General features: G+C 37.3%; 1 protein-coding gene across 1 annotated transcript in view; it reads right to left on the bottom strand.

The window, feature by feature from the left end:
• Bmp5 (bone morphogenetic protein 5) overlaps positions 1-13,050 on the bottom strand; it is a 125,219-nt gene extending 112,169 nt beyond the window's left edge. The window contains exon 1 of the mRNA XM_021206415.1: positions 11,842-13,050. Within this exon, the coding sequence (XP_021062074.1) occupies positions 11,842-12,325 (484 nt within the window). The 5' untranslated portion in view covers positions 12,326-13,050. The remainder of the gene's footprint in view (positions 1-11,841) is intronic.
• Between the last annotated feature and the right edge of the window lie 432 nt (positions 13,051-13,482).

Raw genomic sequence — 13,482 nt, 5'->3', positions numbered from 1 at the left:
AAAAAAAAAAAAAAAAAAAAAAAACGAAAGAAAGCGGGTTAAAAAGGCTTAATCAAATACAACTAAGAAACATAGAACCAAAGGTTGAGACATGGATCAAACATCTCAGTTTTGGAAAGCCCATTGTTCAGGTAAGTATTTGAACTGTACCTTTCTGGAAAGTACAGTTAACATCCACTGTGAAATGGAAACCTGCTTTAGCATGGCCCACACCTCCAGAGCCTGTAGCTGCACAGCTTTCTGATAGAGTCACAAACTCAGCTGCAAGGTGGTCCCTCCACTGCTTCCTGCTCTTTCCACTGATGGCTTCCTTAGGTTTTGATCAAGGTAACACACTTATATAGAAAGGGCTGAGGCTTGAAAAATATTTTCTTCATGCCCAAGAGGTTAATTCAAGCTAGATATTTAAATAACAATACACTCTTTTATAGGTTTGCTAGTATGTTTAGTTTTACTTAATGATGGATTTATTTAAACATTTAATGTGGAAGAGAAAAATATTTAAATGGTAAATTGAATATATAGTCTTACTCTATATTTTAAGAAATGTATTAAAAGCTAGGAGTGATTATGTTTAGGATTTTTATCAAATCTATATTTTTACACTATATGTACTACATAATATCAACAGTAAATATAAATATTATGATCTAAGTTATATATACTGCATGGATACTTTTAGGTAATTTGGAACCAATCTTGTAAGATAGTTATTGTAATTTAAACAAATTACCAAGTCTTAGCTGTTACGGGAGGGGGGTAATTAATTCAAACAAATAATTTAACAAAGTCACAAAATTTAAGGCTGAATTCTAAACAGAACAATTTTGCATTAAGGATGCAATTGACAGTGAGAGTCGTCTGAATAAGAAAGTAGAAATTCAAACGTAATCTGAATTACAGGCAACGCAAAAACCTCAAGGGTTTCATGATTATTTGAGCACCGTGGTTTTTCTTCTTGAGATCAAGAGTTAGTTCACTCAAAACTAAGACAGTCATAAAAACTCAAGATCAAAAAACAAATTGACTTAGGAAAACATATATTAAAATCTGCCACTTTTTCCCCCTTCTTCAAAGGACCATTTGGAGGATGTGTATTTTCTTTCAATCAAATGTCATTAAGTTGTATATAGCTTTGGCTTATATTCTCTTTCCCCTACTTCATAATCTCTGTGCTAAAACTAAAATCATACAATAGTCCCAGGAATTTGACAAGGGTAATGTGAAAAGCACCTGTCAGAAGCTCATCACAGAATCCATTCCTGTGGGGCTTGAAAGGGAGTACACAGTAGGTCTCCTAAAGGAGTTTCGAGGCTGACATCATCGGCCGTGCTTACAGAGCACAGGAGTCTTAGTCGTTAGTTTTAGGTTATTAGACTCAAGCAGAGTGACAGAAACAGTGTATGAGAAGGCTTATCTCGATTCATGATTCAAGAGACAGTTGTTCCATCATGGGTAAGCACAGCTTGAGAGCAGATGGCTTCCTGGTTGCAGAGAGTGGGTGGCAACTTCTCTTATAGCCCCAATTAGGAAGCTGAGAGTCTTTGTTGACAAAGAATTGGAACAATCATCAGTATCCACCCTCATCAGAACTCTTCCTCCACTCAGTCCTGTCTAAACTATCCACACCGCCCAAAACAGTACCAGCTGCTGGGGAGCACGTGCTCGAACGCATGCGCCGGTGTTCACGCTGCACGTCAAGCCCTAACAGTTTAACATGAAGGCAGTCAAAGAAACTTGAAACTTCTTTCTGTTTTTATCTGATTGGAGGAAAAGCTGCGTGCACCTTTCATATTGTTCCTGATGCATCTACTCGCCAAATCCCGGTGGACTGTGAATCTCCGTTAACCTTGGACGCCTTAGCATCTGTTCTAGGAGCAGTAGCAGTGAATATTCATTGACTACCTCATGTAGGCTCACAGGCCTGTGGCAGTACTTTATTAACTCCAAATTACAATTTCTCTTATGATATCTACTTTAAAAGGTTAAGGTAAAATAAAGTTATAATAAAGTGAAATGGTATGCTCAAAGATATTCAGTTTTCAAAGACAAAGCTGCTACTCTCTGCAAACTCGTCACACTGAAATCATATTGGAAAGTAAAGGGGGATGACATAGACCCTCTTCCCCCAGCTCAAAGAATGCACTAAAGGAGTGTTGACCCACGTGATGAGCACTTTTCCCTTTCTGCCCACTTGTATCCAGTATATTAGCATAATAAAGTTCAAGTTGAACTGTCCTTTGCTGTGCACTTAATAGTGAAAGAAAAATATAAAATTTTGGGGATGGGTAGATGGCTTAGCATTTAAAATCATTCCTTGCTCCTGCATACGTCCCAAGTTTAGTTTCCAGCGCCCACATGGCAGCTAAGAATCATCTGGAACTCCAGTTGCAGAATTTCTGTCTCTCTCTAATGGTTTCCTGGGGTACCACACACACATAGTACACAGACATACAGGCAGGCAAAACACACATAAAAATACAATAAAAGTAAATACGTTTTTTAAAGAGACAAAATATAAAAATTTAAGAGGTAAAATAATAATACCTAATAAATTTGAAGGCGGACCTGAACTACTGGGAGTGAGCATTCTAGTGAGTGCTTCCTGGTGATTAAAGGAGAGGAAGGTGGTTTTGGCCTCAAGCCTCAGGGGTTGGTTATTTATGAGACGAAAATAGCTGAAATGCCTGCTGTTCTACTAAATTCTGCTTCTGTGACTCAGAAAAATTCTACCTAGGGAGAGCAGAGGTAGCAAGCAAGAAAGACAATAATCCCAATTTACCTTACCATAACATTATGTTTTCTTGCAACATTAATTATGGAATGTGAATGTTGCATGTGAGAATATTATATGATTGCACTCAGAATCCAAACACTAATGTACAGACATGAATCATTTTAAAATAGCGACTTAAGGCAAACCTTTACAGGAAAACGTGATGTTCCCCATCCTTCGCCTCCCTGAGTGTTGGCTCTCCTGTGTGCTCCATGCTCAATCTGCTGTCTGGGTAGCAAAGGTTCTTTCTATCAGTGCTATTTCCCTCCCTTTTGCAGTTTTTTTTTTTGGGGGGGGGGACTTTCCATGTTTGTTTCATCCTTTTTAAGAACTCAGTTTGTTCTAATGCCAAAATCAGCAGCCTACATACAATTTACAGATCTTATTTTTCCTCCAGCATGGAATGGTTTGTTTTCAACTCCCGAAATAATTCTGTCAAGAGAAAATATGATCCTCCCTTTAAATTTTATTCTAATAAAAAAAATTCAACATGTATATAACGTCTACTAAAAGTAAAGTACTTCTAGAAGCAGAAGGACCAAGCGTCCAATTCTTTGTTCATTCGTTTGTGTCCAAAATCTCTAGTTTGTATCTCAAGAGTGGCTCTTTGCCACAGTCTGCAGCTCGGCCCTCTGCATCCCAAGGGTTTTGGAGGCTGCCAGTGAGTTCTGTGACTCTCACTTAGAAGCATGGGTGGAACACCGTGGTCAAGAATACAGTCTAGGAATTCATTGTTTGCTTTCCTTCCCTGCTGAACATCTGAGGGTTGGCTAGGCGGCATCTCATTCCCAAGGCTACAGTTCCTCTCAAGGTCCCTTTCCCATACATCTGTCCCGAGAGATTCTGGTAACAATTTCTATCGTGCGCCCAAGGGTAGTGAAAAGCCCTCAGCTACGCTGAGCGACAGAACTATTGCCTACATTTCGTTGAGGCAATCTGACTACAACAATATAAATATTAATCAAATTTTCCTCAAAAATGATTCAGCTTACAAGTGTTTCCTCTTTCCTTCTGGGACTCTGAACAAACATTGGGGTAAGACAGGGATAGATAGGGTGTGGTTCTTACTGCTGACACCGGTAAGTAAATGACACATTTAGGTGCTCAGTGTACTGGGTGTAGATAAGATAGGCCCCAAGCTTAGTAGGGCCTTTTCTTTAGTCTCATATTCCACTGGCACCATCTTTGAATTGCTAGGCAATTTTAGTCAAAGGCTCCCAGGTTTTGTTTGGATGGTTGATTGGTTGGTTGGTTGGTTGGTTGGTAATTTGGTTGGTTGGTTTTGCTTTGCTTTGTTTTTAACTTTTTATTAATTCTTTGTGATTTTCACATTATGCACCCCAGTCCCACTCATCTCCCCATCCCCTCCTACCCACCCTCCACCCTTACGCCCTCCCCCCAAAAGGAAACATAAGACAAACAAACAAAAATAAATAAACAAACCATAGAAAACATCTCGGTATGGAAGCTGTAGTGTGTCATAGTGTATCCCACAGTGTGTACCATCTGTCGACACATCTTCGCTTGCAAATAAAAATATTCATTGGAATAAGTCATTGGTCTGTTTTGAGATCTCTGGCTTCTGTGATGCCACCAATCCTGAATCCTCACCCAGACTTTTGTTTTTCCTGTTGTTCCTCTGCGTCATGGAGATTCTGCAGCTTTGGATCAGCAAAACTAGCCTTTTCACATGCCCCAACAGCTCACAGATGATGTAGGGTCTGGAGTGGACCAACTCAAAGCCCTGGATCTGGGCCTGAGATGCAGCTGAGCTGGTCAGCCCATCAATTTTCCCCCATCTGCCCACCAGAGTGAGCTCTCCAGCACTGCCACTGGCTGGAAGCAGGGTCAGCTCTCCTGTTCTCATGCCCTCCGGCCAGCTCACCTGCTCCCACACCTCAAGGCAGGGCCCACTCTCCCAAGTGCTACAGCCAGTAGGGGCAGGGTTAGTTAACCCAATCTTATGACCTCGGGGTCATCTCTCCCAGACTATGGTGGGTGGGAAGGGGTGAGGATGGGGAGGGAATTACCCCTGCAGAAGAGCTCACAGTTTTATCCCACACTGGGATTCACAGATATTGTAGCCACTTTTATAAATATGCTATAAATGCTGAACACAAATGCAACCCAAATAACAATCCCAGATGCTTTTTCATGCCTTAATGTCTTTTAAACACTGTACTGGAAGCTATATACACAGTAATTCATTTCATTCTTTGACAGCCTGTGACAGGGACAGAGCCACAGAGACCTCAACCAGCTTGTGCAAGGCTACACTGCCTGCCAGTTTAAACACTGGATTCCAGATGAGGTAGTCTAGCTTCCTCAATGCTATGTACCTCCATCATGGGAATCATAGCAAAGACAACACTTACATGTAATTCACAAATGAACCTTAAGAACAGTAACCTGCCATTGATGGCCATTCTGAAAGAACTGTGTTTCCTACGCAGAAAGGCTAAGGACAGAGTCAAACCGGCCAAACAAACCTGTGCACACCAAATGACAGACACTGGGATTCTCTTAAAATAGCACCAGACATCCAAATAAAACCCAAATATGGTTTTACAGAACTTGATCATGAATTTCTTAAGGTACACATTCACTTATGTATATATAATACTTAAGGGTGTGGGTGTGTGTACATGTCCGTTTGTGCATGTGTGCCACAGCATTTGGTGGTCAGGGGACAAATTAGTCACTCCTCCCTTTTTCCCATGTGGATTTCAGGGATGGACCTCAGCCTGTCAGGCTTGGTGGCAACTGCCAAAACTTGGCGGGGGGAGGGGGCGTTTGTGTGTGCATGTGTCCTCAAGCCTGTGTGCGTGTGAGTGGATGTGTGCGTGGGTGGGTGGGTGTATAATTCTAGAAAGTCTATTCAATATTAAGAAGTTGTTAACACTCAGTTCTAATAACTAATTAAGTAAACACAATATCTGAGATATATTTTAATTATGTTCATTTGTTTCTAAAACACAGAATTATTTCTTGCATTAAGAGGACTTTAATACCCCACTGCTTATAAAATGAAACGTGAAAGAACATATTCTGAACACATGGACACTGCTGCCTTAGAAATTACAGAGTTGCAGGGTCTTACTCTAACTGCTATAATACTATTGTAAATCCCACATGACTGTCATGTAAGCATCACATACCATTGATTTAGCTATGTGCCTGCTGAGCAGAGAATAACACAATCTCTTTAGGTATAGTGTCATTGTAAAGTTCTTTTCTTCCAAAAGTACTAAACATCATCTTATTAATCTACAAATATCTTTCCATAACATTTTAAACACTTTTACATCAACCTATTTTTTTTCTTTTCTTTCTTTTTTTAATCCATCCACCACTGTTTGAACAACCCTCATACCAATTACAAAGATGGCTACTTGTTTATGTGGATTATTTAAACACTTCTGGGGGAGGGGTGGTAGATAAATATGCCCATCATTATTTTTATCTTACTGTCAAGCTTTGTGAGCTGAACCTTAAACTTCCCAATGTCAGAACAAAATGAAAACAAGCCCTTTTCCCCTCCAAATGAATGAGCTGGCTGACAAGGTTAGCTAGTGTGCTTAAAGGATATCTTAGTCACGGGTATTATTTTAAGAGATGAGCAAGGGGGGAAGCCCCGCAGCCTGGCTCGTAAAATATGAACTGAAGGTGCAAAGAAGACCTCATAAATACTGCTTAGAACAAGGGATTCAGTGTTTCCCTCCAGTCCTGTGAGTGGCTCTGTGATCTCAGCCCCTGTCTGTTAGAGAAACCTCTTCCTTTGACCTGTGGCTTTTTTTTTTTTTTTTTTTTTTTCAAGCCAAGCTACTACATTATTTACGACTGCACATAGTAGCTGGTCTGTGTGTTCCTTGTGCACATATACTGAGACATATACTTTTCTTTTCCCCAAGTCAGTATTTTAATGCAGAGGATGAAAGGGCTTTTTGCTAGAGCTAATGTGGTTGGGATGCTAAATCAGCTTCCTTGCCAGTGTGAGGCAGACAGAGGATTTCCCAGCACATTTTCCACCTGTGCGCCTCAAAGACCAGCTTTGAATAACTACCCGTTCTCTGTCGGTTTCTTTGGTACTTTTCTAAAAGGATTTTATTTATCTGCCTTATCTACATTGCCTTAATCAAGCTCATTATCACCTCTTGAGAATTTAATAAAGGAAATAATTTTTTAATATTAGTGGCATTAATCTTAAATAAGGATAATATAAAGAAAAGTTGTATGGGAATTGAATGCTGAATTAGTTTTCTTCAATGCTTTAGGCTTTCCAACCTTTTGCTTCATTTTAATTCTTTTCCTTTAATATTTAAATTATCTTTAAGAATGGTAAAGTAAAACACCAATTAAGTTTTATCAAAGGGAGCCTCAAATAGAGTAGGAAAGGAGGCGGGGAGGGGTGGGGTGTGGGAGACATCACTGCAGGGGACAGCAGAAGTGGAAGGATTCTAATGCCCTGGGGTGCGCTCCTCCCTGTGGGTGGAGGCTGCGACCAACACATCATTACCTTTTCTAAACTACTGAGAAAACAGGAGGCCCGTACCTAGACTCTCAAACTGGAACTAATTGATTTTCAACTAATCTAAGCCTTTACTTATAAAGAAAGTAGGACCAAAGGCAAATCACAGGAAGGGAGGGAGCAGTAAAGACGCATGCCAAGAGAGCCTGGGGGCTCCAGAAACTAGAGAACTAAAAGGGGGAGAGTTAAGTGTTGGAGCTGGGGTAGGGGAGAAGAAAGGGTGTGTAATTATAGATGGGGGGTGGTAGTAAGGAGCCAGAGGCGGTGCTTGGAGCCTTTCCAGCTCTTTCTATCTATATGCCCATCCCTTCCTACGTCCACAGTAACTTGTCATTAGACTTTTGAAACTGACTATTTGGTAGGCAACCATTAAGATAGATATATATAGATATAGATATAGATTATTAAACTATGTTTAATATAAGCTCCCTCCAGGCACCAGTCATTTGGCGATAAAGTAGCTTTAAGATTCATAATCTAGTTGCCTTGATTATAAATGAGAATGATCATTGATGAACAGAGAAATAGTTTCGTCCTTAGCAATAATTTTTTTTTTCCTTTAGACAGAGAGAATAATTTAAAGAATGATTGCTATTTGGCCCAATATTGATATCTCTTGTTTCGGACACAATCCATGGGTAGGTGCTACAGTGGTTTCCAATCATTTTTTCTCTCAATCCATCATTTACATTAAAATCTTTTGTGCATTTATGGATTTGTTTATATTACACCTGTTAATAACTCTGTTGCAGAGACTCCATGCCTTAGATAGCACCTTTATATGTTTATGTATAAGTTCCCCTATATGTTTATGTATAAGTTCCCCTCCACTGAGCACTTGAATCAGCCAAAAGCAGAAATAATATAAACGGGGACATAAGCATTATATTTTTTCTTTTTTTTTTTTTTTTTTTTTTTTTTTTTTTTTTTTNTTTTTTTTTTTTTTTTTTTTTTTTTTTTTTTTTTTTTTTTTTTATATTTTTTCAATATCAGGACAGTTTCTTGATTTTCCTAAGGGAGCTTCAAGTTACTGTTCCCTGTACTTTTTCTATCATATCTAACATTCTAAAGATGTTGTAAATCATGAAAATCTTAAAAGTTGCATCTATATGCTTTATACTAACACATAAGTATATATTCTTAAAATATAGAAAGAATTGAAATCAATGCACCAATAATCCAAAAACAACTAATAAACACAGATGTCAATTTTTGCTTTCAGAAAAATATATGTAGGCAATAAATAACACAAGCTTCCCATTTTTATGGTTTGTTCTGAAATATTTAGTGTTGTATCATTTAGTATCATTAAATAATTCATTAAAGTGCTGTTTCCTAATTTTTAAATATCCCACAACTGTATCTTTATGTGACTGGAATTGTACTAAAATATTAAAAGTGCACAATTTATTCATTTGCTTAAGTACTTCATGCATAAACCAAGTAAACATTTAGGAAAAAGAGATATAAAAAGAAAAAGAAACTACCAGAAAGATACTATTTTGTTCTTCAAATTCAACAAAAACTTGACTGATATTCAATAATTTGAGAGTAGGGGATTAGCTTGTAAGTCTCTTACTATAACAAAACAAAATATGATAAAAACCATTTAGATTTGTTTCTGTTAAGTGAACAAGTTGCTAAAATAATTTAAAGGTAAAAATAACGAGTTCAGTTTGTATGTAGATGCTTACATAACCCAAGTCCTGCTACTTACATTTCCTTTTTATCTTTTCCTAAATTATAATCTTTTTTCACTTTTAAACATGAAACTAATTCACAAGAATAGTTAAAACTAAATATTCCGTTGGCTATGATTCTGAATCTGGATTAAGTTAAATGAGTTACATGTTGCAGATGCGGTCCACATACTGGCACACCCAGGTGCCTTCCTCCAAACCTACCCCTGCCACTGCTCACTGCACTCACTGGACTTGGTCTCCATGACATAGATGGTTTTTGAGATACTAAAAAAAATAAATAAATTGCTCTTGAACTCCCTAACAGTGTGAAACACAGTTGCAGGTAATATATGCTGGTTAATGTGACTTTAAAAACATGGGAATTTTTGTTCAGTGTATAATGATACTACACATTCACCTAGCCAAGTGTGCTTTGATATGTTGTGTGCATCGAAGAGGCACAGAGGTGAGGTATACTAAGCAGTGATTGGCTGTAACGTTTGATTATATGAGTAGGTGTGGTCTAAGAGTGACAAAGTTGTAGCTCAGCTTCACTTCAACACAACTATGAGAAACTCATCCAGGATCAGAATTCATTTTCTAGTCATTTCTCATGAGACGTTTAGTTAGGGATTACTAATAAGGAAAAAAACATGATTTGTTATTGAGGAAAACATCACTAACCACCTATTTGAGCAGGATCAAAATAAGTAAAGTTTCTGAGCTTTAAATCTAATGTTATTTCCCTAGAATAAGAGAAATAATTCTATGCTGATATAAGTGTTATCTTGTAAACAGCTGTGTCATCATATTATGACTAACACAAGAAAAATGTCAGTGATTTAAATGAAAAAATATTACTTCATAGTAAAACAGGGTTCTAGATATCATTGAATAAATTCTTTTCTGTTTGTTTTCTTATTTTATCTATATTTATAGAAAATAATGGCATACAAATTCAAGAAACTAATAACTTTTTAAAATAAGAACCCCTGTCACAAAATGAGCAAAAGATTCAGTTTAATGGAATATATTATTAAGACAGATAAATGCCTAAGCTATTATTTCTTAATCATAAATTCTCTTTTGTCACATTTTTGATAACATAAACTTTATAAGTAAAGTTAGTCTAATCTTTTAGATTTGGTTCTCTAACGTGAACAAATCACTAAACTAATTTAAAGGTAAACCAATGGATTTTGTGTTATATTTAGATGCTCACGTGGTCCAAGTCCATGGAAAATGTTTACAACTAAATATAGTGATTTTTGTGCTTTGCGTTTAGTTATGCTGAACGAAAGCTGTTCTCCCGATATTCATGTGCTTGACTGAAAAAGCTGCAGAGTGAAATGTACTGTGAGGAATATTCTTATGCCCCTTACACTAGGAAGAAACAGTCAAACCAATTTAAAACTAAGTTTTATTTGAAAGCTCTCACAGAAGCCTGCTAATTATATATATAAAAGGAAATGTCATGCGGAAGACCTGCAGAGCACCTGACACACAGGAGACAATGACTTTCTAAAGCTCAGTGGTAAGAGTTTTGTCCCTGGTAACACAAAGCATATGATTTAGTAAGCCCCTTCTCCCATGTCCAGGGTTCCCGAGAGTAAATGACCACAGCATATTAAGAAATATACATTACAAACCTGGCCACATGTCACCAAGACTGGTTGCTATCTGACTTCTCAAAAAGTATTTCTTTTGAGATAGTATGCAAGGATATTTTTGCTAGGCATAGAGTAAAATATCTTGAAGTCAACCCAAATAGCATTTTCAATGAAAATTTTTAGAGGTTTTACTTTGTAAGGTTCTTGATTCTTTAAAATTTATTAAATTTGTTGGTTAAATTTTAAGTCTTAAAACTAAATCATGTTTAATGTTACTTTCCTTTAAACATCTAAAGATAGTCAATCCACCTTTAGTTTGTACTAAAGTATTTTAAGTTAAAACAGCCCTTGTAAAATTATTTTAAGTAGGTTGGCTATTTAATATTCCTGTGAGAAGGCATGATCTTCCATGTGAGATTGACAATGTTTAAAAATTACCATACATCCCCAGTCCTGGATGAAATATAATTTTAAGACTTATTTCCCATTATCTTTGTTGATATTTTTAGGAATTATCAACTAAAAAATTATCTCAGAGGAATTTGGTATAGATAAATACTATCAAATCAAGTTTTATATTTATCTTGCCTATGTCAAACATCAACTAGACATGATTACATTTTAATCATCACACTTAAGGAATGTGAGACTGAAACTTCTTTTCTAAACTATTTTTTTTCACTGAAGTTCCTTGATTTTTAATATTTTACAGTTCATTTGATCTTGACTAATTTCATTTAGAGATTTTTTCCCCCCTAGGTGAGAACTTTTAAGTAGCATATAAGTATGTATTCATAAGCTCTTTAAATCGCTAACAAAAAAATTGGTTTGGAAAGTTGGCTTTATTTTCCCACACATAAACACTGGGTCCTTGCTTTTTTCGTTTCTTTCTTTCTTTCTTTCTTTCTTTTCCCCCTTTTGCCCAAAGCATTGCTATCCTAATAATTTTCCCTTTTTACAGGATTGCCTTTTATGTACATCTTTAAATTAAATTTTAATAAGCTCTCAAAGGACTGAATTCTATCCAAATTGTGCCTGTTTAATTTTAGCTTTCCATGTTACATATATGTGACTCTGTAGCATAAAACAAAATCGTATATCTACTTAAAAAATGAAACAGAAGCTATGAAGGGGAATTTTATAGAATGAACATATAAACATGGCCACCTACCAAGAGGCTACTTTAACATTAGAAAAACTTCCTCTTTATAATAACACAGATGAACAAATAAACGAACAACATACCTAAGTTGACAAAGCTCATGACCATGTCAGCATCATTCAGAAAGTTGGTATCATGTAGGCTGGCAAGAGGTGGGCTCTGGGTAGTCAGAGGAGTCCTTGGAGGTAAGTGCAGACGATGCGCATTGGGAGAGGCTGGGTATCCCTTTCTTGTCTCTTTGGCTTCTCCAGCCAGGGACACCCTCACCAAATATTCCGACTCCTCAGGATTTTCTTCGCTAGCCATGGCATTGTACAGATCCAGCATAAAGAGGGGTGCAGAAGATGCTTGTTTCCCTGGTGAAAAAGGTCTGGGTCTGTGAGGCAAACCCAAAATAGAGAGAATTTCCCTCTGTATTTCCCGTCTTTCATGGTTCCGTAGTCTTCTATAAATAAAACTGGAGTGGACGTGATTGTCTCCCAAGCCTCCTTTTGCATAACCCACTTGAGCCCAGCCGCTCCAGAGGAAGCCCACAATACCCCTAAGTAAAATTACAGTCCAATGCATTTTTGTACAAAAGCAAAAGTCGATATTTTTAATCCTTCTTGTCCACTTGGAAAAAAAATAATAATCCAGGTTCCTTGGAGGTATACTTCACCAGTAGATGTAAAAATAAATTCACCTATTCTTCATGACAGTGATATTTCTGAACACAGCACCCTCAGTCCATTTTCTTCCCCTGCTTTAAGTATTTTAGAACACGTCAAGAGTAGTTACTTCTAAGAAAGTTGAAATTCAGATTTCTAATTATCCACAGTTGTTAAGAACTTTTGAGGCGTTGATGTAGCAAAAGCTGGCTAAAATTATTTGATCAAATAACCTATGCATTCCTATGTGAATTTATGATAATCAGGCCTTTGGTATTTGAACTGACGAAAGCTGGTCTTCTGATAGACTGTAGCTCCCAAGTTCTCTTCACTTGCTCTGACTTCTTCTCAACGCTTGAACTCTTTCCAAAACAAATCCTGAGGTCTGCATCACAGATCTACGCTGATCTGCACCTTGGTGTTGGAATTATTTGTCCGGCAGCCTAGTGATAACTTGAACATCTTTTGTATGGTCTTAGTGTAAAACAAGATCCAAGGTTATACTGTTCAAGCAAATGTGTTTCCCTGAATTTACTTGAAATCCTTCCTGTAAATCCATTCAATCTCTTCCCCCTTCTTACAGTTAATTCCACCTCCAGCAGGCACAAATATACCAGCCCTCTTCAAGAGAGATCTAAAGAGAAATGTAAGCACAACCCTGCTGGGAGAGAAGAGGCTTCTCATTGTAATTTGAAACTGGTAAAGCAAAAAGAAGTTAACCCTTTTGCTACCAGAAAAGCCTCCATTTTCGCAATTTTATAGCCATGCATGTAACATACAACAGTGATCTATGGGGTGTACTAGTTCCAGGGAGGATAAAAGCCAGTTTTCAAGTCACAGGCTGAAAACATTGCCACCCAGCCATACAGAAGAAACATTTTAGGTCTTTTTGGTGGAATGCATTTAATACACTTCTATATTAAGTCTCAGGTTGTAGCAAATTAACTTGGTATGACTCAGTGCCATACTTGAGATTATTTCTAGCTTTTGAAAGTCATTAAAATTTACTTCTTAAAAACTGAAAAGACAATTTTAAAATTGGAATAAATTTATTGATTCTTGACGACAACTGGCTAT

Source organism: Mus pahari, chromosome 10, assembly GCF_900095145.1.
Source record: "Mus pahari chromosome 10, PAHARI_EIJ_v1.1, whole genome shotgun sequence".
NCBI classification, from domain to species: domain Eukaryota; kingdom Metazoa; phylum Chordata; class Mammalia; order Rodentia; family Muridae; genus Mus; species Mus pahari.
Note: the sequence above shows the minus strand (reverse complement) of the source record. Positions and strands in the feature narration are given on the sequence as shown.